This window comes from Ipomoea triloba, chromosome 12, assembly GCF_003576645.1.
Source record: "Ipomoea triloba cultivar NCNSP0323 chromosome 12, ASM357664v1".
Classification (NCBI taxonomy): domain Eukaryota; kingdom Viridiplantae; phylum Streptophyta; class Magnoliopsida; order Solanales; family Convolvulaceae; genus Ipomoea; species Ipomoea triloba.
This window is the reverse complement of record NC_044927.1, coordinates 23,671,658-23,699,520: the sequence shown is the minus strand read 5'-3', so window position 1 is coordinate 23,699,520 and position 27,863 is coordinate 23,671,658. Positions and strand designations below refer to the sequence as shown.

General features: G+C 34.5%; 5 protein-coding genes across 5 annotated transcripts; 4 read left to right on the top strand and 1 right to left on the bottom strand.

Moving 5' to 3' along the window:
- Positions 1 to 425: 425 nt before the first annotated feature.
- LOC115999548 (zinc finger BED domain-containing protein RICESLEEPER 2-like) lies at positions 426 to 6,520 on the top strand. The gene is made up of 4 exons (XM_031239391.1): positions 426 to 2,097; positions 2,207 to 2,274; positions 2,602 to 2,634; positions 6,128 to 6,520. Exons 1-4 carry the CDS (start codon positions 426 to 428, stop codon positions 6,518 to 6,520), a joined length of 2,166 nt encoding a protein of 721 aa, XP_031095251.1.
- A 733-nt stretch (positions 6,521 to 7,253) lies between these two features.
- Positions 7,254 to 12,144, top strand: LOC115999697. Its single transcript, XM_031239576.1, has 6 exons — positions 7,254 to 7,388; positions 7,553 to 7,621; positions 9,079 to 9,199; positions 9,370 to 9,785; positions 10,177 to 10,501; positions 10,751 to 12,144. Exons 2-6 carry the CDS (start codon positions 7,587 to 7,589, stop codon positions 11,846 to 11,848), a joined length of 1,995 nt encoding a protein of 664 aa, XP_031095436.1. The 5' UTR covers positions 7,254 to 7,388; positions 7,553 to 7,586; the 3' UTR covers positions 11,849 to 12,144.
- Positions 12,145 to 14,011: 1,867 nt separating this feature from the next.
- On the bottom strand, positions 14,012 to 15,893 carry LOC115998203 (cytochrome P450 77A2-like). The gene has a single exon (XM_031237701.1). The coding sequence runs from the start codon at positions 15,768 to 15,770 to the stop codon at positions 14,217 to 14,219; it is 1,554 nt and encodes a 517-aa protein (XP_031093561.1). The 5' UTR covers positions 15,771 to 15,893; the 3' UTR covers positions 14,012 to 14,216.
- Positions 15,894 to 24,349: 8,456 nt separating this feature from the next.
- Positions 24,350 to 25,208, top strand: LOC115998653. Its single transcript, XM_031238275.1, has one exon. It carries the CDS (start codon positions 24,429 to 24,431, stop codon positions 24,927 to 24,929), a length of 501 nt encoding a protein of 166 aa, XP_031094135.1. The 5' UTR covers positions 24,350 to 24,428; the 3' UTR covers positions 24,930 to 25,208.
- Positions 25,209 to 25,599: 391 nt separating this feature from the next.
- LOC115998655 (probable bifunctional TENA-E protein) lies at positions 25,600 to 27,782 on the top strand. The gene is made up of 3 exons (XM_031238279.1): positions 25,600 to 25,805; positions 26,531 to 26,748; positions 27,213 to 27,782. Exons 1-3 carry the CDS (start codon positions 25,689 to 25,691, stop codon positions 27,526 to 27,528), a joined length of 651 nt encoding a protein of 216 aa, XP_031094139.1. The 5' UTR covers positions 25,600 to 25,688; the 3' UTR covers positions 27,529 to 27,782.
- Positions 27,783 to 27,863: the final 81 nt, after the last annotated feature.

Sequence of the window (27,863 nt, the reverse complement as noted above, 5' to 3'; positions counted from 1 at the left end):
AGTAAGCATAGCATCGGGTTTTCGGGCGGTTCGGGTGGGCAAAATACATACCCAACCCGTTTAATTTCAACCATTTTGTTTCATGGGTTGGGTCGGTTCACGCACGTCGGGTTTCGGACGTCGCGGGTTGCTTCGTTTCGGTCGTTCGGGTCGGGTTTACCCGTCGGGTATGCACAGCCCTAGTTATTACAGAAGCTAAGTGTATCTATTGTGCAAAGATATACAAATCTCAAACCAAAAAGCATGGTACTTCAACTTTAAGGGCCCACGTACTTAGTTGTCTGAAAAACCCTCACTCTAAAGACACTAGGCAGTCTCTTTTGACATTTCAAGCTGTTGTCAACTCTGATTCAGATGAACCAACTGTTGGAGAGTTAGGGACTTGGGTATTTAGTCAGGATTCTATTAGGAGAGCCTTGATAGAAATGATTATAATAGATGAGCTTCCCTTTATATTTGTGGAGGGCCAAGGGTTTAAGAGGTTTATTGCAGTGGCTTGTCCTAGGTTTAAAATTCCATCTAGGTGGACAGTCAGTAGGGACATCCATGTTATTTATGAAGAAGAGAAACTGAAGTTGAAGTGTTTGTTTAGGGGAAACACTCAAAGAGTCAGTATTACAACTGACTCTTGGACATCTATTCAAAGGATCAATTATATGGTAGTCACTGCACATTTTATAGATGAAGACTGGAAGCTACATAAAAAAATTATCTCTTTTATCCCTGTCACATCACACAAGGGTCAGTATATTGCAAAAGCTCTTGAAAATTGTTTGCTTGAGTGGGGGCTTAGGAATGTGTTTACTGTGACAGTAGATAATGCTTCATCAAATGATACTGCCCTTGGTTTTTTAAAAAGGAAATTGTTGTCTTGGGGATCATCTACTGTGAAGTGTAAGTATCTTCACATGAGATGCATTGCCCATATTCTGAATTTGGTTGTTCAAGATGGTCTGAAAGAGTGTGATACTGCTGTAAAGAAGGTTAGGGAGGTTGTTAGATATGTCAGAAACTCACCTGCTAGGTTGAAGAAATTTAGGGATTTGTCAGACTTAATTGGTATTGAGCAGAAATCTTCTCTGTGTCTTGATGTGCCAACAAGGTGGAATTCCACCTATTTGATGTTAAAGTCTGCTGTTATATATCAGAAAGTGTTTGAGGCCTATGAGGAGAGTGACAATTCATTTAAATCTGATTTAGGTGATTCTATTCCTGAATTACATGATTGGGATTCTGTGAACAGTTTGGTCACATTGTTGAAATGTTTCTATGACATGACTATCAGAATTTCAGGGTCCTTGTATGTGACATCTAATACCTTTTTTTCTGAGATATCTGATCTGTTCTGTATCTTGAAAAGCATGGTGGAAGCTGATGGGGCTGTGAAACTAATGGGGGCTAACATGAAAGCAAAATTTGAAAAATATTGGGGTGATATAGATAAAATGAACTATATGATTTTCTTTGCAAACATTTTAGACCCCAGGGACAAGTTAGAATATATGCCAACTCAGATAAATCATATGTATGGTGAGGTAAAAGGCAAAACTTACCTTGAGAATTTGTTGACTGCTCTGCATGAATTGTTTGATGATTATGCTGTCAGTTACAGTCAATCTGGTTCTGTTTCTGGTTCTAGTTCTAGTTCTAGTTCTGGTTCTGGTTCTGTTGGTTCTTCTATTGAGACTGTTCAGTCTGCATCTGCCCCAGTTGGGAAGCCACAACATTGGTTGAAGTCCCAAATTAAGAAACAAAGAATGGAAAGTGGTGGGAGGAAAAAAACTGAGTTGGAACATTATTTATCTGAGGCAATAGTTGAAGAGGAAAATTCATTTGATATATTGAGATGGTGGAAGGTTAATTCTGCAAGATTTCCTATCCTATCTAAGCTTGCTAGGGATGTCTTAGCTATACCAATCTCAACTGTTGCCTCAGAGTCTGCCTTCAGTACATCTGGGAGGGTTTTAGATTGTTTTAGGAGTTCTTTAACTCCTAAAATTGTGGAAGCCTTGGTTTGTACTCAGGATTGGCTTAGGCTGCCAAATACCCCTCTATCAATTGAGGAAAATCTGGAAGAATTAGAAAGATTTGAGAAAGGTAAATGATTCTCTAACTGTATTCTTTAATTCAATCTTTCAATTTCAGTTTTTTCATTTAACTGAATTCTCACAATCTCACATTCTTGTAATTATTGAATTTGTTGTAGAGTTTACTGTTGAGGGTGGAAATACATCTGGTGGGAGGACTGCTGGTTCTTCACTTGCAACAATTCCTGTAATTGTCTTCTCTATACTTTATATGATAGTAATGATATATCTTTTAATCTTTTACTGAACTAACTATGAATTCTGATGTTGAGACTTGAGACAATGAGGCTTGGTAACTTGAAACTTCTAAGTTGCTGCCCTTGATGAGTTTTTGGCCACAAACAATGCTGGAAAATCTGGTAATGTTCTGTTTAGAGGCTTGGTAACTTACTACCTTGTAAGTTGGTAAAGTTGCTGCCCTATATTTGCCTATTTGGTAAAGTGGTAATGTTATTAACTTATTATGGCAATGATATATTCATTTTTGGCAATTTATATTATGGCAATGATGAAGCTTCCACCAGAAACTGAAATAAGGATTAAGCTGGTATGTTGCTCATGGTGACATTGATGCAATTTGCCCTTAATCCAGAAATTGATATGGATAAAAAGCTTGCTGAGCCAACTTCAATACTTTATAATCTCATATGCTCATTTATTAAGTAGATTGTTGATTTGTTGTTTATGTCGTTACTAATTTTTGTTAAGTTTTAACAGGAAGAAGAGTTATTGTAGAAGGGTATTACTTATTAGAGTAGATTACTAGGAGGATCAGGATTCATGAATTGGCTTTTTGAATGCTCAATGCTGGACAACTGGAGTAGTTTGATTGTCATGCTGTAAATCTGAAAACTGATTAGTGATTATGATTTATGTGGATTTGTAATTCTGAAAAACTTATTTCAATCTGCATAGTTTTTGCCTTTTTGGGTTTTGTACTTATGTCATTTTGATATCATTTTGGCAGTTTGGCACTTTGGCTTGTAAGTTATGTAAGTTATTAGTTATGTACTAATGTAGTAATGTGTAACTCAGTAACTATTTTCAAACTTTGCCATTTAGTTTGTAAATTGTAATTATAATTATTTTATATTTTTAAATTTTATCTGATTTTGCATAACCCGAAATTTGTTCGGATATCCGAACAAACCGACCGAAACCGAATAGCAAAAAACCGAAGGGTTTTAAGAAATATTTACACGGTTTGGGTTTCAATTCTTCAAACCGAAAACCGCACGGTTTTGTCATACCCCTCCCCGAACCGAACCGAACCGAACCATGCACAGTCCTAGTGTCATATGACAATTAAGTTACAACACATAATTAAGTATAGTACCACATCTCTTGTTTGGCAATTAGTGGTCAGTGATTAGCGGTCAGTGAATTATATTAGTAGTAGATTTGACCAACATATTGTATTAACGTAAATTGATGTTTGGTAAAATTAACGATTAGATATCAGCGATTAACATGTAAACCGACATCTAAGTGCATACACATATTTCATAATATAATTATAATTATAATAATTGTTAAAAAATATTTTAAAAAAGAAAGATGAATAAAGGGAATTGGGCTCGTATCCTCTTATTTTTCCACCCAGTTTTTCAACATCAGTGAAAAAAGTGGGTGTAGAGCCTTGAGGAGAGCCTCAGGCCCTCAATGCTCCACTTAAATAAACTTGCCCATTCGATTCTCACATCGGATGGGCAAAACATGAGGAGCCTTGGACACCTCTATTAAAGAAGCCTCAAGGCTCATCCTCATAAACAATTTATTTTTTTAAAATTATAATAAGGGGTATTTTGGAAAAAAAAAAAAGAATTTTTTTTCTCAAAACATACACCATCTTAAAATGTATCAATTTGCAACGTGTAAGATCTACCACAATTCAAAACGCTGAAAATGCTGAATCTGTCAATTACCAAACAAACCCGCAAGCAAATTCATGACAATACTATCTCAGTTAAATATGTCGCACAAGATCTTCCCAGTACGATTTTCTTCAATGCACACTCAATAGTTGTGTTATTATTGCAATTGCTATATACGGTACCTTAATTGAGAACACAACTTACACAAGTATTTAAGTATGGAAAACCATTCAATTGAATTGCTATAGACGATATCTTAATTCAAAATAATTTTTCAAAGTATTTGAGCATTATGGACCATGCAATTCCATTGGTTAGTGACAAGTGACCCTAATTCTCTTCTAAAGTATCACATATATAGGTAGGATGCAGTCATCTTTCAAATAAGTGATATCGTTCGCATAAAAAATCGTTAGTTCATGTATAGCGTAACTATGAAAGATATATGAGTTGTTTTATTCTAAGATTAGAAATTACATAATATAAATTAAATATCGGTACAATATGAACAAAAAATAAATAAATAAAGAGTGACCATTCATTATATTATTAAGCTAGGAAATAATCCCCTCATTTTCTTTTATTGGAGATCTATCTCTTCTTTTACTTTTCCAATCTAGCACCTTTTTTTTTATCTCCACAACAAGAATCTTTTGTTGAAGAAGATCCCTTCTTTCATGTAATTGGGAAGCACCAAATCAAATAGCAATCTTTCAAAATAAATGTACATGATCCAAAATACGAATTTTGCAGTTTATGCTCTACTTATCTCATTTTATGTATTTAAATTATTTTTTAAAGGATATATTTAGTTCAACTAAATAGATTTATTCAAGTTATTTATTGTTCAAATTTTTATATTACAAGAGTAAAGTTTGCCCGTACACATTCTCAAATAGTGATTACGAGCAAATTAAAGTGTATTATATTGCACAAGTATTTTTTTGAGACATGAGTATAATTGGAGAAGCATATTCGTGTTTGCCTATGAAAGAGAGACAAGGTAAAGATATGGAAATAAAGTTATGGGAATAAAAAATCTTAGCTTGGTGATCTATGTTGTTTCGAATTGAATTTTAAAAGATTTATGCATAATTAATGAGAATTTAGGACATTCAACTATTCAAGTATAAATATTTAAAATTTGGGATAAGTATAAATATTATTGTGGCATTTAATTCAATACTTCTGAAGACAAGAGTCAGTAAATCAAAAGTAAAAAAAAAAAAAAATTGATATTTTTCGTTTTTGAAGTATAAGGAAGTATCACTTTTCATTTGTTCATTGTTTTCAAAGAAGTTATTTTTGTCTCTTATTAATTGTCTATAAAGTGTTTTTTAATCTAAATATAATAAAACTCAGGATAAAAAGTTTATTTATAAATAATTGAATGACAAAATATGATGATAAATGATAAAAATATGTTATTTTGCTATAGTTCAGAAATGAAAATGACCCATTTTCATAAATCGAGTGAAAAAAATTGATTACCCATTTCTTTTGGACCTCATTTGTGCTTGTCCTTTTCACGTTCAAAGATGAAACATATATTTCTTTATTATTTTAGAGAATTGCTCTTCAATTATACAATATTTAGTCCATGAATAATATGTGTAATTATCTTTAACACTTAAGATATGTGTGAAATAATGATTTTAATTAATCGTGAATTATTTCTACTATCAATATGTCACTTAATAAAGTGAGTGATTTGATCCGTAAAGACTAAAGTTGTCACGTTGCACATAATTTAGACGTTAAAAATGATTACGCATATAACTCATACATTATATGTTCCCTTTAAAAACTAGAAAAATGACTTATGTAAATAATTTTTCAAAATTTATCGTGTTTGGGTATTTAAGGAAAATAAAGTTAAAAATTCATTATAGTCAATGAAAAAATGTCTAATTTAACGAAAAATGTCTTCATAGATTTTTAGTCAAAAACCAGTTTCTAAATTCTTTATTTTTCCGTATTATCTTTTTCTTCCAACCCAATGGGGTAGCTTAAGTGGCAAGTGAGCTCTCTTTGTGGGGATGAATTTCGGGAGAACTCTGTTAGTGTACAAGTTATACATCTTGAACTACCTTGTTATTGGCTTAATTATTAGTCAAAAACTTAAGTTATGTTTTTAGGTAGTTTGGTCCGTCATCATGGTTAAAGGCAGTCTTTCTCACTTTCTCTGGAGCAGCGCCAGCGAGTACTCCAGTGGACGGGATTTATTCTAATCAGAATTCAGCCATCATGATCCTCATTTTACTCAGATCTAATCTTATGGTTGATCCTTATTTGGAGTGGTTTTCAGCTGCAATCTTTAAGGGAAGGTTGGTTAATGGCTTGGCTATAAATATAGCTCTATCACTTGGGATTCTTGACACCAATAATTATTCTAGATCCCACTTCCATTATTCTTTCGAATCAGACTCTATAAGTGGATTTCATACTGGTTTTTCTACAGTTCTTCACGTGTTCTTATTCTGGTTGCTTGAAGATTCAGTTGTGTTGGTGAGTCGTGATGTTCTGCACAGTGTCAGCTCCAAGATGAGGAAGGCTTAGCTAGGAGTTCTCTTTTGTAACCATTAGTGTAGGATGGTTGTTGTTAGACTCCTTGTAACCCTTGTGATCATCTAGTGGATTGGGCTGACGTGAAGTGCCCCGCAGATGTAGGAGTGGAGCTCCGAACTGCGTGATCAATTCTGGTGTCTGGTTCTTATTTATCGCTTTATTTTCTTGTTAATTATTTATCTGTTTTTAAAGTTTATGTCTTTCAGATAAATATTTTCTTTAAAGTAAAGTTGATCTTTTAACAAAATTGTACATTCAAGACCCACAATACAATTTCAAACTCGGGTTCAACTCCTAGAAGTAATGCCCTTGGACCAGCTCCTGGGGCGAAATTTACCAAAAAAAATTATCTTTTTCTCCCATCACTTTTCAAGCTAGTTTCCGGATTTTGATTACCACCAACACCATCACCACACAACCGCAACCGCTTCACCACCACCACCACGATCAATCTATCACTACTACCACCACCATCGCCACTTATTATTATTATTATTATTATTTTATAACAAATAATATGTTCATTTTCAGAAAAATAGATAAAACAAGAAGATTTTTAGCCAAATATTTAAAAAAAAATTATTTTTTAAAAAACATTTATAGATTTCCAAATGGATCATAAATTCATATCACATGTTCATATTACAACTAGAGAACAAAAAATGTAAATTTTCTCTTTATTTTATTTTTTCATAAAAGAGAGAGAAAAAATCTTCATTCCCAAAACTACCCTCCACAAACACACAGACTCTGTCTAGTCTCGACGCTCAACCCACACAGTGGGTTTTCCAGACCAAAGTCAAGCCATGAAATCGAAGACTTCATTCGGGGAGGAGCTTCAACTAAAGTCAGCGTTCAAGTTAAGCTCGATTTTAATTTAGTCATTTTTATGCAATCAGTGCTCATAGTTGTCTTTTATTTGTTTATTTTTAGTTGAATTATAGTGGGTTTGATTGCTTGACTGGGAATCTTAATTTGGGTCTTTGATATCATAGTCTGCATTTCTATTTGTGTTCCTCACAGCTGAGAGACTGAGTGTTAAGCTTTGATTTCAAGAATGTCTACTTCGGGAAATGAAGATCAGAATCAGAGGTAATCATCTTCCTGCTTTGGCTGCAAACTTTTGATTTTTATTATTGTTTCTGTTGTAATTTTTGACTTCGGAGCTTTTTCTTTGATCAATTTGAAGTTTGGATAGTGCTTCCTTGTTTGATTTTAATTATTGAATGAGTTCAGTGTGGGTTTGCAGTCTGATCACTATAAGATCTGCTTCATGCAATAATGGAGAACAAGATTTTTTCCCCCATTTGTCCTTCTGTTTAATCATATGATAAGGCTTGTTTGTTGGGGATAAATTTGTGTGGGATGAAAAATTAAGATTGAATCATGAATCCCATTGAGTTGAATTTGATGTGTATGTAGAACTGAAAATGCTAGGTTCTTTGAGCTTAGATAAAAAGAAATGAAGAAAGTAGACTTATAAAATTTGAAGGTCCCTCTCTATAGTTCTGGGAGCTTTTTATGGAGTCACACTTGAATGATGAATACTATGGTCTAATAATGCTAACACCTTTGATGCACTTTGGTTGAGCAGTATTGGTGGCTTTGTTGTCTTTTCTAAAGATCGTGGAAATAATGTATGTGTTTTCCTCTAGTAACCTACATGTGCCATTTAAAAAGCAAGTTTTTGATTGTTCGAATGCAATTTTAATGGTATTAGTCGATAAAAAGACTCTGGATAGAATACCAAGAAGAACTTTGTGTCAGTGTTTCGAAACCTGGACCAGATCCTATAAATAGGATTGGCGACTATCACCCATCGGGTAAGCCTTCAAAATTGGCAGCCCCATAACCATTTTGTTTCATGAAGTCCATTCAGATCTCTGCCATCCTGCAATAAGCCCTCAAACTAGGCAGTGCCATATGCTGATATGCCATATATTCAGATTCTTGTGGTGAATGAGATAATCCTTTGCTGAGATGCTGTAATTTGGAAGCATACCCGATTCTTGTAAATTCTTCAATCCTGGTTAAATAAAGAAAAATGTCATTAGTGAAGGTGGTTTGATTTTGTCTCTCAGAGATGATATCTATGTGGATGTGACCTGTAGTTAGCAAAGTACTCTGCTGGCTCCATCTTTATGCCCCAAGAAGAAGTAACATTGTAATAAGGCTAGGTATTGAATTAGTGAATTTGACTTAAGTTACTACATCAGTTCATCAATAATACCAGAGGGACTTTTGATAACTACCGAAGTGCAAAAGGAGAGCATACACTGAGATTAATGCAAGGATTGTTGTTGCAATTTTCCTTCTAAAAGTGCAAAATGAGAACCTGCCACTAAGAAGAATGCAAGGGCAGTTTTTGTAGTTTTCTTTCTCATTTCATTGTTGCTCTTCACTTGAAGAAATACTTCAAACTATTTGAATTGTGTTTAAATTGCTACAATTCTAATGGTTCAATTACTGATTCACCAAATGGCTGGATATTAAAAACTTCGTAAAATGGGATGCTATTCTGACCTGAAATCATGGAAACGTTTCATCAGGAATACTCCAGTCATGGAAGATTCACCTTCAATGAGAATTGAATTTCTTCGGGCACGATTACTGTCTGAAAGATCAGTCTCACGGACAGCAAAGCAGAGAGCTGATGAACTGACCAAGAAGGTAACTCCCATTTTTCTAAACTCACACATGATTTGTATATTCCTTATTCCCCCCTTTGCAAAAAGGATTACTCCTGTGTGGCACAATTACCATGCTATTTTATATCTTTTCCATCTTTTCTTCAATTCATAAATATTTTTATTTTAACCATGACATCCATCCGTGTTAAGGTTGCAGAACTGGAGGAACAGCTAAATACTGTCTCTCTTCAAAGAAAGAAAGCTGAGAAAGCCACTGCAGCTGTGCTAGCCATTTTAGAGAACCATGGTATCGGTGATGCTTCAGATGGTTTTGACTCATGCTCTGACCAGGATGCCGTGATGTGTGAATCTAATGTTTCTGATAGTAAAGACGAGCCCAAGGAAGCGAGGGATAATGATGGAGAAACCTACTCAAGCTCTGAGATTGACTCTTCTCCGTCTACTGGTAGAAGCTTGTCATGGAAAAGTGATAGAGACTCTCTGCATTCTTCGAACAGGAAGAAATACATAGATTCTGCCAGAAGATCTAGCAGTTTTGCATCAACTGGTACTTCATCCAAACATGTTGGTAAATCATGTCGGCGGATAAGGCGCAGGGAAACAAGGTCAGTTTCATTTCTTTTATTCATTATTTTCACACGAGTACAAGGTGATGACATTGAATGTCATACACTTGTATAAATGCTCCTTTTTGGTTCAAAAAGCTGTAGAATTGTTTGTTTGTGTTTCATGTTGCTATGAACTCTCAAAAGATAATATTTCTCCAAGAGTAGGCGGGTATTAAATTTTTCAACATCTTACATACGCAATTATGCATTGTTTCTACTCGTCACATTTAAAGACCGTGCATTTACTAAGAAGAGTATGGAAGCAGAATTTCCTATAAACCACTAGCATTGAAGCCATCATCTAAATTAGTAAATTTTATAGCCAACTTAAAAAGATTTCTGTGCTGCTTCTAAGGATGTATAAATATTAGTTGTCTTGTATTTTCAGATCTACTGTTGAAGAATCATATAACAAAACTAGTATGCATGCTGCTCGGGATAATTCAGGAACTACACACACTCAGGATCTTCTTGGAACGGCTGACTTTGGTACTGAGTCACGTAGAGATGGCCTTGAACACCATGCTAAAAGTGGCCAATTGGAATTTCCAGCTTTTCAGGTACTCGAAAATCAAAACTGCACACATGAAGGTGATGGAGACATGGAAAAAGCTTTACAACATCAAGCAAAACTTATAGGTCAATATGAAGATGAAGAGAGAGCGCAGAGAGAATGGGAAGAAAAGTACAGAGAGAATTCCAGCTTTATGCCGGTAAATTCTTGATTTCCCATTATGCTAGTTTTTATGTATGGGTATAAAATATAGCAGCTGCTATGATATAATGCTTGAAGCTGCCGGTAGTATGTTGTGTACACCAAGCTAATATGTTACGTAGAGATGGCCTTGAACACCATGCTAAAAGCTGCCGGTAATATGTTGTGTACATTCTCCAGCAGGTAAATAGTTTATTATTTTGATTGTGCTAAGGAATAATAAATCTTCTCTGTATGAACGGCGCAGGATTCATGTGACCTGGGAAACCATTCAGATGTGACTGAAGAAAGAGATGACATGAAAGCATCTGAACAACCATCCTCTTCTAAGACGTTATGTTCCCGAGACCAAGAATGCAAGCCAGAGAGAGTAGATAGACACTCTAGTGGAGTGCAGGAAGCTCCTAATGATTTCCAACCCCCTGCACTTGACAAAATGAAATCCAAGAAAACAGTTGTTTCTGAGTCCTCGTCACCGGAATTTGCTTTTCCTGTGTCTAAGGGAAATTTGGATCCAGTGCATTCCGAAACTAGTGCTCACGCACCTCCCTATAGCTTCCATCAGTCTTCACACTTGAGTGCTGTTTCCGCAAACCCCTCAGAGCATGCTTCATCTTCTTCTGATGGCAGTAATTTGCAAAAGCATGACACTTCAGGGGGAAAATATGAACTTGCTTTGATCTCCCATGAGACGAACAGAAGTGTAAGAAATGTCCTCGAGGCACTGGAACAAGCTAAAGTATCACTGAGACAGAAACTCCACAGCATACCACAGATAGCGGGTGGACCTTCAGCCGAGGTTGCTGCACCCCCCTTTCCTGCCAGTGAAATTCGTGGAAGAGTGGAGATTCCTGCTGGATGCCCGGCGCTTTTCAGATTGCCAACAGACTTACATCGGGATACAACTTCTCAAGCAGGCTATGCTTCTCTTCCTCCACAATTCAGTATGGTAAATCGTTCCCCCGAAACTGTTTCTGATATGTTCTTCCCCAGCCATTTCCTGGAGTCTCGATATACCTCTTCTGCAGGAAGTCCATTCTCTTCCATCCCCACCAACCCTTCTACACAACTTGGATCAAGAAATGCACCATGGAGGCCAATGTTCAAGCCTTCTGTTAATACCAGCCTACCCTCTTCCTCAAGATCAAATCTTTTCGATCCTCAGCCAAGTGTAGCCAGTCCTTTTTCTAGTAACCATACTTTTCCAACCTACACGATGACCCCGCAATTATCTTCTCCCATCGGATTCTCATCCACCCATCCTGACCGGGAAAACAACACGCCACCTCCTGCAACACGCTTCTCACTCTACGATGATCATGTAAGACCAAATATGCACAGGTAGTATCTTGCTACTGTTGCAGTTTTAATGTCTGAATGAAGATCAAGTTCCTGCATGATCTTTTGATCAAGTTTCTTTTCTTGACATCACATTTTTATTTGGGTTATATATTGTCATTCATTGCAACTGGGCACTTTAGGTTTATAAATGTTGTATAAGCAGCTGTTGTTGTATCTAAGATATATATATTGGCTTGTAAACTTTTACAGTAGCTCATAGAAATGCGGTTTGTAAGCAGGTAATAAACAACATATATGTAACTTTCTCGTTAATAAGTTATAGTTTTCGTTATAAGCTAATAGTGAGATTATATATTTATTTTACTCCGATATATTATATGCTCAACACCTTGATTGAGCTATAGGTCTGTCATTTTCCATTAGCTATGTGTATTTATTGTGACCACCTTATAGGCCGGCATTTATACTGACCATAAATGGGAGAAAGAAGCTCACTGGTCAGTGGTCACAACCGTATTAGACGCTGACTGCATGTGCTATTGTTTATAAGCGACGTAGAATACAAGTACTCTGTAGGGAGTGTTTGATAAATAGTTATTAGTTGATTGAATTAGCTGACTAGTTGATAGCATTAGCTGACTGTAGAAAGATGTTTGGTAAATTAGCTGATAGCTTATTACATCCAAACTTTCTCAAAAAATTGATCGAAAAAGTTTATTTGAGCATCTTTTTGATATTTAGCTTTTTAGAACAATAAATTGTTACAAAAAGCTAATTAATTAAACACTCATTGATTGTTTAACCAAGTCAAGCAGTTATTAATAGTCAAACAAATCAAAATTACTGTTTAATCAAGTCAAGCAGTTATTAATAGTCAAACAAATCAAAATTGGTTAATAAGCTAACTATGTTACTAAATAGGGCTTAGGTATAATTCGTTAAAGACAAAATGTGTTTGGGAGGCTCAACAAGTTCGGAAGGTTTACTAAAAAATCCTAAATCAAATTCTCAACAAGCAAGAGATTGTCTCTATTTATACTATTGGAGTAAGGACCACATGTCAGAATCCCACCAACAGTTATGTGGCATAGTGTCACTGGTGGCTTAGGTTGGTTGCTACACTGATGTGATATATAGAACCGTAGTATTGGAATTGGCATTTGACGGCACCCACTTTGTATGACCAGTTTCCCAACCTCAAAGACCAAGAAGTGCTCATATCTTGGAATTTTACTGCATATACATCAAATATTACTTTTATTCTCTTATATGATATGATAAAGCATTTTTATTATATGGATTTTATCAAAAGTTTAAGTGCCTGAGTAAATGTTGGAAGTATGTGTTGCATTTTCCCAAATTTTATTGTCCCTCAAGTTATGATATCGGTAGACTTACTGTATAGTCTCATCATCAGTAGAATTAAGTCAATTTTTTGTGTAGAAATGTATGAAATTTAAATTGTGCAAATGATAGTATTTTTACTATTGTTTTTTTTGCTTTAAGCATGAATAATTGAATACTCTGTATTAATTAAAACAATTTTATGCATTGACTCCAGTGTAATAGTCTATAGTATAGAACGGTTTTTTTTACTGTTGTTTGACTTCAAAATAATTAAAACATAATTAGATTACTCTATATTAAAAATCTCAATAAATCAAAATACAGCATTAAAGAGATGTCCAATCGCCTTTTAGTACATATTTATTGCCGAGATGTGAATAACAAAATGTAATTAGAAACAATATTGCAATCTGTCCGGGTCAAGCTCACTTGTGGGACAGATTATACAAAGTAGGCATAATCAAATCTTGTCAATGTGAGAGTTTTATAATTATGTGGGGCAATTCCTTATAAATCCCGTTCATTCCCTTAAAAATTATTGAGCTATCGTGATTTAATTTTTTCACACAATTTATATAAATATTAACGTGTGAGAGTTCTAGGAAATTTTTTCTGAATTTTACATTCAAGGGTTAAGCTCAGTCGCCTTTCTTAAGACTTAGACATGCACAATACTCATCAGTCATCATTGTTTCTTATATCATGCACTGATAATGAACGAGTAAAAATTAAGAGTGCACGTAATAAAACTCTTTTTTTCTTTGTGAGTAAAAATTAAGAGTGCTTCTCATATGACTATGATTTATGATTCCACATACACATAATTTAATCAATTATAAAGTACATAGATTAAAAAATGTTCTTATAAACTTTATGACTTTGAATCGTTTAATTACGAGAAATAAAATTGTCAAGATGATTAACATCAAAGTTCGAAATGCTAATACAATTACATATTCAATTCCCAGCAAAAGAAGATGATCAAGTACCCTTTTATTTTTTAAACAAAATCACATAATTTTGAAAATTATAATCTATAAATAAATATAAACTTGGGATGCCCATTATGCCCTTGGCTTGACCTTGGCTCTAAGAGGGTTCTTCATCACCACAGTGAACTCCCATTTCTCACTGAAATCCACTTTGCCATTTTCCGGGTAAACGGACCATTCGAATTCCTGAACCAACCTTGCAATCATCAGATTCACGTGCATCATCGCCATGTTTAAGCCGGGGCAGATTCTCCGGCCGACGCCGAACGGGATCATCTTCACTCCGGTGACGCCGGTGATGTCGGCGGCTTCCTTGCCGGAGAGGAATCGATCCGGGTCGAACGCGTCCGGGTCGGGCCATATCTTCGGATCCTCCGAAATCCCCGGCAGGAAAATCTCGACGTTGCAGTCGGTCGGAACGTCGTAGCCGCCCAATTTCGCCGGCTCGATCACCGCGTGGGTCAACGACAGGTGCGTCGGCGGGTGTTTGCGAAGAAGCTCCATTACGAAGGCGTTGAGGTACGGCAGTTTCTCCACGTCGGCCTCGGCGACTTTCCTCTCTCCGACGACGCGCTTGATTTCGTCGTACAGACGCGACTGTAACGCCGGAGCGTGGATCATACGCGCCACCGCCCATTCAATGGCGGTGCCGGTGGTGTCGGTGCCGCCGTTGAGGAACTCGGAGACAAGTGTCACCATCTCCGCATTCGTCGGCTCCGATTTCCTCCCTTCGATCTTGAGGTTAAACAGAGTGTCCAGGTAGGAAAAGGACGACGCCGTTTTGTCCGAGCCAGGGTTTTGCAAAGCGCGGCGGCGCTTTTCTATGAACGGAACGATCGTTTCGATTTGCTCTTTCCTCACCTCCATAGCCCTTTTTCTTTGTTTGGAGAAAAAAGGGCTTAAAATCGGGAGATAATCGTCCACCCTTGGATCAAGCACAATCAACACCTTTTTCATCATCTGATCAACGGTGGTGATCATTTCCTCGTCCATTTCGATTCCAAAACACATAGCGAGCAAAATACAGAAAACCGCGAAACGCGCGTTTCTCAGCACCCAAACCGCGCCGCCGTTCGCCGCCGCCTCCGTTAAAATCTTATCGATCATCTTATCCATCGCGACCTCTCTGGCGCGCCGGAACTCCTTGAGTCGAGAGGAGCTAAGCATATTCTGCACCATATTCCGCCGCAACGACCGCCACACGGGGCCGTACACCGCCGCGTTCACCGTGAACTTATTGCAGCTGAAAATGGACCGCGTCGGGTTTTCCCTGGGCCGAGACGCGAAAACCTGGCCCTTCTCGATCAAAGCTTCGTGGACTAATTCCGCACTGCTGATCACAATCATAGTTCTCGTCCCCATTCTGAGAGTGAAAATGGGCCCATACTTGGGCCTAAGATCATCCCTCACGTACTGAAAAAACGGCTTCCCGGAGCGAGCCACCTGGAAAAGATTTCCGACCACCGGCCAACCGGGAGGGCCCGGCGGCAGGTTCAGCCTCTTGGACTTGGATTTTCGTGAAAAGAAGAAGATTAAGGCGGAAATCAAGCATGCTAATGCAGTGAAAATGTGGTGATAATATGGGGAAACTGAGGAAAAAGAAGAAGAAGAAGAAGGAGAATCCATTCTTGAATGAAAGCTTATTTAATGGTGAAACAATGGGAGAAGGTGATGAGAGTGGAGATAATAGAGAAGGGTTTGGGGAGGGGTATAAGTAAGGTTTAAAGCATGAAATTACAGGTGGACATCAATTAAGGCAATTCAAGAACTTCACACTTTGATAATATGGCAAAATGTGTTGTGCCACTCCTCACCATAATATCTGAATTTATTTTGGATATCTGAAATTTGGTTTTGAATTAAATAACTATTTTGTATTCAGGTTCGGGCAATATTTGAATTTATTTTAGATACCTGGAATTTCATATTTGATATGCTTAATTTAGGTGAAATAATGTCATATAAATTTTGTAATGTGGTGCTTTTTTTTTATTATAAAATATAACATTATTTAATAATATTACAAGTAAATGTAAATGGTTTGAATTATTTTACATTAATGGGTGAGGCCAAGCACAAAAAAGTATGGAGAGAGAATGGATGAAAACACATGCATTTAGGAGAAAGTATTTATGTGCTTATGAATGATGGTGTTGACCTTGGAATGGAGGGTCCAAATAATATTTTGTCCATTTATAGATGACAGCTATGCCATTTAAATAATGCAGCCAACTAATACTTCTATTAAGGGATAGAATTGACAGTAGTTCTTATCATTAAATTATATGAGTAAATGAAGTTTGTTAGACTAAAAGTATGGGTACATTTAATGTTGAGTTAATTCCATTTTTTTATTATAAATTTATAAGTAATAATTCACTTTTAGTCCATTTTTTTTCGAAACATCCTCATTTGATAATAGTATTATTGTGACATGTTCATTTTTTGTCTTCTATCAATAAAATCATTTAACGGATCAACCCATTTTGTATAAAAAGGATAGAAATATCTTTGTATTTAATAACATTTTAACGATTTTGTTGACGAAACTCAGATGACAAAAAATGGTCATGTCACAATAATACTAGGACAAAAGGGGTGTTCTAATAAAAGACTAAAAGTGAATTGACACCTATAAATTTAGGACCAAAAATAAAATTAAGTGTTTAATGATAAATTGGGAAATGTTAGGAAAATTTTAAATACAAAAAAAAAAAAAAAACAAAAAAGAGCAATGAAATTAAATGGAGATTTCATGCATATTAATTAATAGAAAAATGCTACTTTCCACCGCTGAATTCACTTTCTAATGTTCACTCTTGACATGAAAATACAATTCTTTATATCCATTAGTCACTCGTAAATTGTGTGTATGAGTGTGTACATGTGCGCGTAGTTTAAATAAGAACCATGTCTTGTAAAAAATGTAAAATAATTTCAACCATCCAAATGGGATGATCGGGTGGACAATGACAGAAAATAAAGAGAAAAATGTAATGAAATTTTTATAATTATTCTGAACTTTGGTCTTACACTAAACAAGCTTAATATATAGTACATTTGCGGATAAATGATAATTAATAATGCACTTAATTAAGATCTACTGTTCATTTCCTAAGGTAATCCATTAACTACTATGAATTGGTCAACTTCATCTAACATTTTAAAAAAAATCTACTTATGAATAACACATATAAAGAGTCAATCAAATATTATCAAGTGATAATGTAAAATTAGGAAGGAAATGTAATATTATTTATTTTAATTTTGTCGCTTCACATCATCAAACGTCTGAAAAGAAAAAGTATAGTGTAAAAAGAACTTTAAAAGGATATTCATAAGTAACAACAATTTTATAGTGGGGTGACTTAAGATATGAAAATTCTTATAAGAAATTTTGAGTTTAATTTTTGGTGTATTAAAAAAAAAAAAAAAAAAAGGAGGGAAATGCATGAAAAGAAGCAGAAATGGAAGAAGAGGATGGGGAGGCGCAACGGTGGAGCAGCAAAGACAGGTAGGAGTCACTCTCCAACTACTTCCCACTCTTCATTTAATTCCTTTCTAGATGCTTAAGAAATATGTCTCTACACTATACACTCCACGTGTCTCATATACATTACATGACGTGGAGACTTAAAGTCATGTACATATAGCAACCAACCTAGGAACAATGTGGTTGGGTGGAATAAATTTATCTACCCTAATTAAACATTATACAGAGATCGATCATTGACTTGAGTATGGAGCAATTTTAAATTTTCTGTCTAGTTGTCCCCTGTCAGAGATTAATGCCTATAAATTCAGTGAGAAAATTAGTCACTACATATTATAGGCTTATTCAACCATTGATCTTTTTGAAGCCACTTTTTCATCCTTCAATTGTTGTTCTATAGCAATTTTCACCCAACATTCACATAATTCTCAATAAACAAATTTAAACTTTATTAAATCTAAAATTAGTGGGTCAAAGTTGTAATTTCTCATGCCCTAATTCTACTTTCGTCACCCCCATTTACTAATCAATACTCTTTTCCCCAAGTAAAAAAACAAATAGTGAAAATTCGTAAAATTTGACAACTAAAAAATAAGAGAGACAGCAAAATATCATTATACATTTTCTTTTTCTTTTTCTATGAAGAAACTTTAATTTGGTCTTGTTTGAAGAATCTTATTAAATGGCCAGGAAATGGTCAATTAGTATTTTGTTTGGTGATTTGTGTTGTAACCTTTAACCGTCAATGTCCCCGCTAGAATTTGAATATCTGACATTCTATTTGAGAGAGTCACAATTATACCGTTCTACAACTACATCTTTGGCCACGTTTAGGATATTATTACATGTGAAATTTATTACAGTTGAAAAAAATGAAGGTGTGGACCAAAAGTCAAACAAGGAAGTGAAGGGCAGAGGGTACAGCAATAAGATAATTGCAGAGAATAAGGTCACGCAAATTTAATGAGCCAGTCAAAGGTGGATACATGCATGATGCATTTACACTCTCTTTTTGTTTTTGCATGAAATCATGTATACATAGGCAAAATCTCGTAGGTTTCCTGACACGAGTCAAGATTCTCATAATATTACTCCGTTTTTTTTTGTTTTTTTTTTCTTTCTAATTCTTAAATATTATATTTCGATTTAAATGTATTAAATTTTTACCTCATAAGTATTACATTTTTCATTATAAGTAACAATCAATTTAATTCATGATTAATATTATATTTTTCTCATAAATAACAATCAATTAATTTATCAATGACTATTATTACATTTTTTTTTCGTAAATAATTATTCAACTCCTAAATATTGCACTGTGATTTAAAAGTATTACATTTTACTTCATAAATAACAATTAATTTATCAGTGATTAGTATTACACTTTCCATTATAAGCATTAGATTCTATATAGACCTAACCATTCTCACGAATAAGGATATGTTAGACGATTTTACGAGAGATTCACCAATTTAATTAATTGAATAAAATTTGGTTCGAGTTATTTATAATTTAATTGTTATTATGATATTTATTTATTATATTATTACTAAATATAATGTATGTATATTTAACAAATTTACTAGATACACAAGATCGATTAAATTTGGAAAGAGAAATTTCGCTTTGAGTCCTCGGTTGTTGTGAGGTTGTCCTATTCTTTAAATTTTGTTTCTTATTACATCATAATTTTATTTGATTACCACAATAATTAATCATTTATTTTAATTTTTATCATTTTAACAATTAATAAGGATGTCTAACATATAATTTTCATTCAAACCTCTTCTTCCAACATGTAATTTCTCTCTCTCTCTCTCATAAACTCTTTTAACTGAATAATGAATTACATGTAAGCCATATTTATTAATTTGTGAAATGACATAATTTTAAATTAAGGACTAATTGTGGTAAGTAAATAAAAGTCTAGCTAGATTGTAATGTGACAAAATTAAAACAACAGGGCTTCATGTAATATTATCAAAATAGTTGAGGAATAAGAATGGATTTTGAAAGAAATTGTAAACAGAAAAAAGAAAAAAAAATGATTAGTTTGATCAATAAATGATAAATATATAAGACAAGTGAGATGATCAATAAATGTCAAAAATTAGTTTGGCATAATTATTTATTATGTTATTTATGTATTAATTAATGTGAAAAGGATGAATAATTAATGTAATTTTTTAATAATAATAATAATAATAATAATAATAATGGAGATGAATTTGTCAATTTGATGAGATTATGAACAGTATTCGTAATGAAAAGTTGATGTGGTTAATTTAAAAAGATTTTGACATAATTTTATGTGTTGAATAAATAATTTATATTAAAATCACTTTTTTTTGGATTATATTAATGTAATTTATATTTTCTCTTCTTATTTTTTTCTCATAATTTCACAATCTCGTGCAGTTATTGCTTATTAAATAAATAAATAAATAAATAAATAAATAAATAAAGCTCTGTTTTCATGTTTTCCATTAATAGACCAAGCACCATTTGGAGGAAAACATAAAAAAAATACTCCATACAAATAAAAATAAAAAATCACTTATTTCCTTTGAATAAGTCTTCTGTGTAATCGTTTTAGATAAGATTTGTACTACTTTTTAGTTTTTTTTTTTTTTTCGAAAACTACTACTTTTTAGTTAATATATAATACTCTTATATGTAATCATAAATGTATTACATTTTAACTAAAAAATTGCATGTTTCACCGTTAGATGATCTTACACAAGATTTATTTACTCCCCTCTAATAGGAAAAACAAAATTATTAAAAGAAAAAGAGTCATAAAACAACTAATGGAATAAATTGCCAACCATTATGGATTCTTGTCTCCATCTTTTGATTTCTTCCTCAAAATTAATGCAATCAAAGAGTGTTTTCAAAAAAAAAAAAATGCAATCAAAGAGTCGAAATTTAATTAAGCGTTCTAGTTTTAGTTTGCATCTAGGCTATGTTTATGATGATTGTTCAGTCTTACTTAATTCTTTAAATTCTTTTGTTATGCTAGTTTTATTTGCCGGTTTGCGAACTGAGTAGCTTATGTTTTCGCTGCTTCTGTTGTTAGCAATTCTTTACCTCGGGTTTGAAAGAGTTCCGCATGAGAGTATTGTTCACCTTCTTGATTAATAATATGCGTTGGTTGTTTCAAAAAAAAAAAAAACCGAAAAAAGTTTCCTTTTTCATTTCAACTTTTTCAATAAATACTTCTACTCCATAATAATCTCTTTTAGATAATGAAATTGTGACCTAAAATTGATAATGAGAATTTATATTGTAGATCATTGTCTACATTGCTATGTGAGTTATTGATAAATAATTATTTTTAATATATAATGATTGATTGATGGATAATGTGTTGGGCTTGATTGAAGTGGACTTAACAACTAACTTAGGTCATATTTGTGGTAGCTCAATCATTTAAAAGTTAAAATCCACCTTTTTGAAGAAAGATAAATACAAGCAGAAATTATACGGAGTATCATATATATATCGTCCTAGTTCAAAATAAATTTGTTATGTTTAAATTTATGTGAATTTTATTCTTTTTTTTCTTCTTTCAATTTGGTTAACAGTCTTAATATTAGAGTAACCTCATTCGGCAAATTATGTTATGGATATGAGTCCACCTTATAAAGTAGACCCAAGTTCAAAACGCTCGTCTAGAATAACAGTTGAATATAGAGTTTTTTAATTGTGAATATAGAGTTCAAAAATTGAAAGGTGGGCCTAAGTTCAAAATGCAAGTCTAGAATAACAGTTGAATATAGAGTTTTGTAATTGTGAATACAGAGTTATGAAATTGTGAATATAGAGTTAAAAAAATTATGAATATAAAGGAACAAATTTTGGAGACAAATGACAAGTTAACCGCAAGGAAGGAAGCAATTTTTTTAATTCATTTGGCGCGCCGTTTTGGATCCGCAAGGTGGACCCGAGTCCATGGCAACAACCAACCTTATTAGGAGGTTTTTTTTTTTTAGGAAGAAAATTCAAACTATGATTTTTTTACTAATGGAAATGTGATTTTTTGGATTTTTACTCTTGCAAATATAATTTTGTTCTGGGCCCAGATTTTGAGAACAAATGAGAAAAGTAAGTTTGCAGGTGCCCATTACACGCACCTATTGCGCCTAGTGGCGCCAACTAGGCACGTACATGGCATATTTTTTATTTTTTGATTGTAGACTCTTTTTTTTTCTCCTCTTCTCACTTTCTGTCTTACATGGATATGACAAAAACCTTATAAAAACCACAACTATTGAATTTGCTCTTACTTTTACAATAGGTATATAATCTATTAATTGTATATAAATAAATTTTTTATGCCAACCAAACTTGCTCTTACTTTTTGTTCTTATTCCAACCACACAACTTGGTAAGAAATGTGAGAGAAGTAAAGAAAGTGATAGGGACAAGACATCGAGCATCTAATACATCTTCTACCTCATGTTGCGTTGCCTCTTTGATTAATAAATGTGTAATTGTTTGATTGCAATCTTTAGCATGCATTATACTCCATCAAAAAAATTCCCAAACTCTAACAATCATTGGATTTATATAGCTTAAACATGATATGTGTTCTACTAATTTTTTGTATGTATGGGAATACATTTCCCCATCATGCTACATTATGCAATGTGCGTGAGTAATCTCCATGTTGTTGACCACATCCTTAATAATTCCTCATAATTACTTGTTATTCAACTACACTTCGTTGTTGCCCTTCAGTCGAATGCCCGCTTGCCTTATCTTGTGCGCTCACTTAGGTCACACCCTAATTTTAACCTAGGTTGCACTCATGCTACGCTGGCTTTATACTTGATGTTAGATATGCTTGGACTTGCCACTCACAAGTACGCTTGCACTTTGCGTCTACCCTAACTTCTTATTGGACACATACATTATAATCAATTATCTTTTAGTTTCATACAATCAGTCGTGACTCGTGACCCTCAAATACTCCTTAGCTTCTTGCTAAGCCCATCTAGCACATGCATGATTGGATTTGGCACTCACAAGTACATTTACACTGTTCGTCTACCCTAATTTCTTATTAGACACTTACATTCTAATCGATTTAGGGATGGCAGTGGGTCGGGGAGGGCTACATCCATCACCCGACCCACCTTATATTTTTTCCACCCACCCCCACCCCCAACCCGTATCGGGTGGACTTTTTTTAAACCCACCCCCTCCCCACCAGATGCGGGTGCCCACTACGAGTACCCACCACTTATCATCTTATTAATTTTTTAAAAAAATTAATATTTAAATTACTTACACATAATAAGATAAAAAAAATCATTAGTTCTACTAAAACAAAAATAATAAAAATATCCAAATATAATAACTAAATTGTTAATTTTTAAAAATAAACTTAGTAGTTTAAATATAAAAATAGTAAAAAGTTATCAAAAGTTATAGAAAGTTTTATAAGAAACTACATACTAGTACTTATTTTACTATTATATATATACATACACACACATGGTGGATCGGGTGGGGTTCTAGGCGGATTTTGTACATAGAACCCGAATCCAACCCGATCCACCGCGGGTTTACGTTTTTAAAACCCACCCCCGATCCACCATCCAATATAACCCAAAAAAACCCGACTCATGCGGGATGGATATCCACGGGGCGGATTGAAATTGCCATCCCTAAATCGATTGCCTTATAGTGTCATATAATCGGTTGTGACCTTCAAATGCTCCTTCTTGCTAAGCCCATCTAGCAAAGGCCCTTTGTCTATGCCCAATTACTCACCAGTCACCAGGCCTTTAATCAGCCCATTACTTCATCTCAACTAATTTAAAAGTGTTAACGAAGAGCAAACAAGAGAATTTTCAAAAAAAAAAAAAAAAGCAAACAAGAGAAAAATATAGTATAGCTCTAAAAATAAATGGGAAATAACGCAATAACCTCAAAACCTTAGGGGGTCGTTTGGTTCACAGAATCTTGGATTACCTTAGGTAATAGGATTACCTCCAGGAAGGTAATGTGAGATTGTGGGAATGTAAGATTACCTTATGTGTTTGGTTTGGATTGTGGAATATAATATTACTTTGTTTGGTTAAGGGTTATATTTTAGATTATATGGATCAATTTACTATAATGTCCTCAATAATATATATATATATATATATATATATATATATATATATATATATATATATATATATATTATTTGTTTATTTATTTATATTTATGTGTGTCTTCAGTGTGTATTTATTAATTTATATGTATAAATATATCGATGCTTAATATTAAAAAAATAAATATATAAATATATACACATATATATTTGATTATATAAATATATATTTATTTTATATACGTTGTTGTTAGTTGTTGTTATTGTTGTTGTTGTTGTTATTATTATTATTATTATTATTATTATTATTATTATTATTATTATATAAAGATTAGTTAGCAAGGGCAAAGTTGGAATAATTCAAGGTAATCTAAGATTACTTAAAAAAACGGGAGTAATCACATTACCGCCACATCAGTTTTGAGGTAATATAACATTACCAGGTAATCTCATTACTTGAACCAAACAAGATAATATGACATTACTAGACTCAGATTACCTAGGTAATCTAAGATACCCTGAACCAAACGCCCACAGGGAATATCTTGCAAAACTAGAACAATAGGATCCCAAAAGTTAGGGGTAATTTCGGAAAACAAAAAAGGGAGGCTAAACAGTAAACACCACCCAAAATAATCATCGCCGGATCAATGGCTGCAAAGAGAAACGCGAATTACCGATGTTAGCCTTCGCTGTGTCTTCAACCCCCATCCCGCCGCCGCCGCCGCCGTCATCGGCCACCATTAATCACCTATCCACCACCAATTTCCCCTCACACGGATTCAAATCCCGCCGGCTCTCACTCCTCAAATCTCCGTCCCCTAAACTCAGCCCTAGAAGAAACCTCTTCGCAGTCTGCGCCGCGGAGAACGGCGACGGAGACGTCACGAGCGCGGACAACAATGGAAAAGGAAAGCGGGAGAACGGTCTGAACAGCAACGGCAGCGGCGGAGGAAAGGGGAATAATGGGCGGCCGAAATTGAATTTGAGATGGGTTGATCTGTTGCTCGACCCGGATCCGGAAAACATCGTGGCCGTTGGATTAACGGGCCTGCTGACGTGGGCGAGCGTGCAGATCCTGCTGCAGCTCTTCGTTATATCGTTGGCGATTTTGATTGCCGCTCTCAAGTACTCCTTCATAGCTGCCCTTCTCATTTTCATCCTCATCACTCTTCTTTGATCACAGAGAGAATAAAAAGAAAAGATGATTTCTTGTGATGGAAATGTGCAGGTTTCTCATGTTCATAACTTGAATGATTAGTCATGTGTTTACAATTGTTGTTGATTATGATTTCAGCCATTGTTTTAGATAATGTTGTATCAAGTTCTTAATGAACACCAAAAAACCCAGTTAGCAGTGTCATAAACACCCTTTATGCTCCCTATTGGTGTTAATGTACTCCGTTAATTGATGTACACGCTCTTAGAGAAGGCGCTACATTATAATCTTAGTCGAAAAGTGATTATAAAGAGAAAAATCAGTAAAGAAGGTCAATAAACTATTCTTTCTAAGAGTCCAACTCATAATCTAATAATTATCAAATCAATAACCTGATTAACTTGATTGGAATTGTCTATTCGATTCACAAGTAATTTCATATATACATCAATAATTAATACTTTACCCCTTAATTGAATTAGTCATATAATTTGAATATATTACGAATTTAAAAGTGACTTTTACGGTTAAAATTTACTCAAAATATATCGTGATTTAACTAAAAAAATTACCATCCCTACCAGAAGCATGAGTTTAGGCAAGTAGGAAGTCCTATCAGATTTTGCTCACATGACACCTTCACAAAATAAAAGGGGCAAAGTGAAATTTTCGAAAACTTTAGAGGTGGAGAAGAAATTATTCCAAATGTATCACTTGGTAAATTAAGTAAGCTCCGAGGCTTTGTGAGACCGTCGTCTAACCTTCGGCGACACAACAAAGATGATCGAAACATGGATGAAAAAACACGCGCCGCTATACACAGCGGCGACTCGACACCCTTTCATCCTCAGCATCCGCGATGGCTCTATTGATGTCTCAGCTTTCAAACGTTGGCTGGTAAGTAATACCCACTATTGCTACCACTGCCGCGTTCTGTGTATGTATTTTCGTCTATACTCCTATTATGTTGTAATTCTTATGCGTTTTGAGCTATACTCTTTCCTTTCTGGTAATTGAAGAAGAAAACTGAAAATGGAGTCTAATTTGGATGGAGCCTGTCAGTCTGGTATGTATTCTGTAAAAGAAAAAATGGAGTGTTCATAGTTTTTGCATAAAAATGTCCGTAAAATTGAATCAATTAAGTTGAAGTAGTGTCAGCTGAAACATTTCTTGAAATTTCAATACCATATCTTGATAGTTGGAAGACAGTTCCTGAGATTTTTCGCTAGAATGCACTTGAGGATCATCAATCTTCTGTTTTGATGTTTCAGAGTTGTGGTTCATGAAAACATTGTTTGAAAATTTGGCTAAAAATGACATTTAAAAGTATAATTTTTAGTGGGTCCACCTCAAATTGGATCTGGGTTTTCCTTAATTTGATATATTATACATACAAAATGGATAATGGGTAAATGAAAAATTGATTCTACCCGGAAAAAATGGAGTTGGGAAGGCTTTGAAGGAGCTTTGTACTCGTATAAATACAATTCCCGAGTTTGAATTATATAGCTCTCTCTCACCAGTAGAGATTTTTTTTTCTAACACAATAAGAAATTGTTGTAACTATTCTTGGAAGGTGACAGTTTCTAATATACTCAATTCCTAGCTGTTTTATATTTCAGGGGCAGGATTATCTTTTCGTGAGAGCATTTGTGCCCTTTGTAGCGAGTGTATTGCTGAAAGCTTGCAAGGAGTCAGATGAAGGCTCTGATATGGAGGTTATTTTAGGGGGTGTGGCTTCCTTAAATGATGAAATATCATGGTTCAAGGCAGAAGCTTCCAAGTGGAATGTTCCATTGACCACTCTCCTTCCTCAGAAGGCCAATCTCGATTACTGCAGGTCTTGAAAATAATAGACATCCCGATATCCTTGCATTTTGTCTGATCTTGCTCGACTATTAGGGATTACTTTATATCCATGATTTGCTTCTGTCTTGCTCTTTATATTAGGCATGCCAAATTTTTGTCGTAACCTTCAAATTAAGCCATCCCAAACTTCTTTCGTTCTCTTCAAACTAAATATGACAAACTTTGATTTCGCAGGTTATATATCTATATCTTTTGTTAAGATGCTATATATGCATTTTTTGAAGTTGTTGTTTGACATTTCTTTTGTATATTTCTTGGCATGTTATTCCAAGAACAAGTACCCCACTACATTACCTTAAACAGGTTTCATATATAATCCATTTGGCATCGATTATCTGCTCACCTATATGGCTATATTCATTCCAAGAATATGCAGATAAATGTTTTACCTCTTTACGATTTGATCACTGATAGAACTCCTTTATCCTTGTCCAGTTTCTTAGAGAGCCTAATAAGCCCAGAAGTTGAATATACAGTGGCTGTTACCGCTTTCTGGGCGATTGAAGCTGTCTATCAAGAAAGCTTTGCCCACTGTCTGCAAGAAGGCTCTAAAACCCGAGAAGATCTAAAGGAGACCTGTGAAAGATGGGGCAATGATGGTTTTGGTCAATATTGCAAGTCCCTTCAATCTATTGCAAATCGCTGTCTAAGCAAGGCACCAGATGACGTCGTCTCAAGAGCTGAACGTGTAGTTTTACGCGTTCTGGAGCTTGAAGTTGAGTTCTGGAACATGAGCCTTGAGGAAATCTGATCACAATTAAGACATCTGTTGTGTAAAACATGTATTAGAGTGTCTCCCATCTGAATAACATGTTTTAGTTTAGTACATAACAACCAGTGTTTTGTCAGATATAAGTTTGTCATGTGCCCAGTAGAGATGATTTCATTTCAACAGTATTTCATCAGAACTAACCTCTGATAGCAATGCAGGAGTATGTGAATTCTATGCTGACAGCTGACCTTTTGATGAACTCTTAGCTATCTCTATCTATGCAAATTCTCTCACGCTCAAAAGTATGTCATAGTTACACATTATCAAATTTGCAGTTTCCTCAGTATTTTGTCTACATCTCTTTAATTCCAATT

Bases quoted from the DNA above. Each gene is read 5' to 3' on its own strand.
- LOC115999548 (XM_031239391.1), top strand. From the start codon at position 426: ATGATTATAATAGATGAGCTTCCCTTTATATTTGTGGAGGGCCAAGGG. The intron at 2,098-2,206 runs GTAAATGATTCT...AATTTGTTGTAG, and splicing joins ATTAGAAAGATTTGAGAAAG to AGTTTACTGTTGAGGGTGGA. The intron at 2,635-6,127 runs GTATGTTGCTCA...TCATGGTTAAAG, and splicing joins CTGAAATAAGGATTAAGCTG to GCAGTCTTTCTCACTTTCTC.
- LOC115999697 (XM_031239576.1), top strand. From the start codon at position 7,587: ATGTCTACTTCGGGAAATGAAGATCAGAATCAGAG. The intron at 9,786-10,176 runs GTCAGTTTCATT...TTGTATTTTCAG, and splicing joins ATAAGGCGCAGGGAAACAAG to ATCTACTGTTGAAGAATCAT. The intron at 10,502-10,750 runs GTAAATTCTTGA...TGAACGGCGCAG, and splicing joins AGAATTCCAGCTTTATGCCG to GATTCATGTGACCTGGGAAA.
- LOC115998203 (XM_031237701.1), bottom strand. From the start codon at position 15,770: ATGGATTCTCCTTCTTCTTCTTCTTCTTTTTCCTCAGTTTCCCCATAT.
- LOC115998653 (XM_031238275.1), top strand. From the start codon at position 24,429: ATGTTAGCCTTCGCTGTGTCTTCAACCCCCATCCCGCCGCCGCCGCCG.
- LOC115998655 (XM_031238279.1), top strand. From the start codon at position 25,689: ATGATCGAAACATGGATGAAAAAACACGCGCCGCTATACACAGCGGCG. The intron at 25,806-26,530 runs GTAAGTAATACC...TTTATATTTCAG, and splicing joins CAGCTTTCAAACGTTGGCTG to GGGCAGGATTATCTTTTCGT. The intron at 26,749-27,212 runs GTCTTGAAAATA...ATCCTTGTCCAG, and splicing joins GCCAATCTCGATTACTGCAG to TTTCTTAGAGAGCCTAATAA.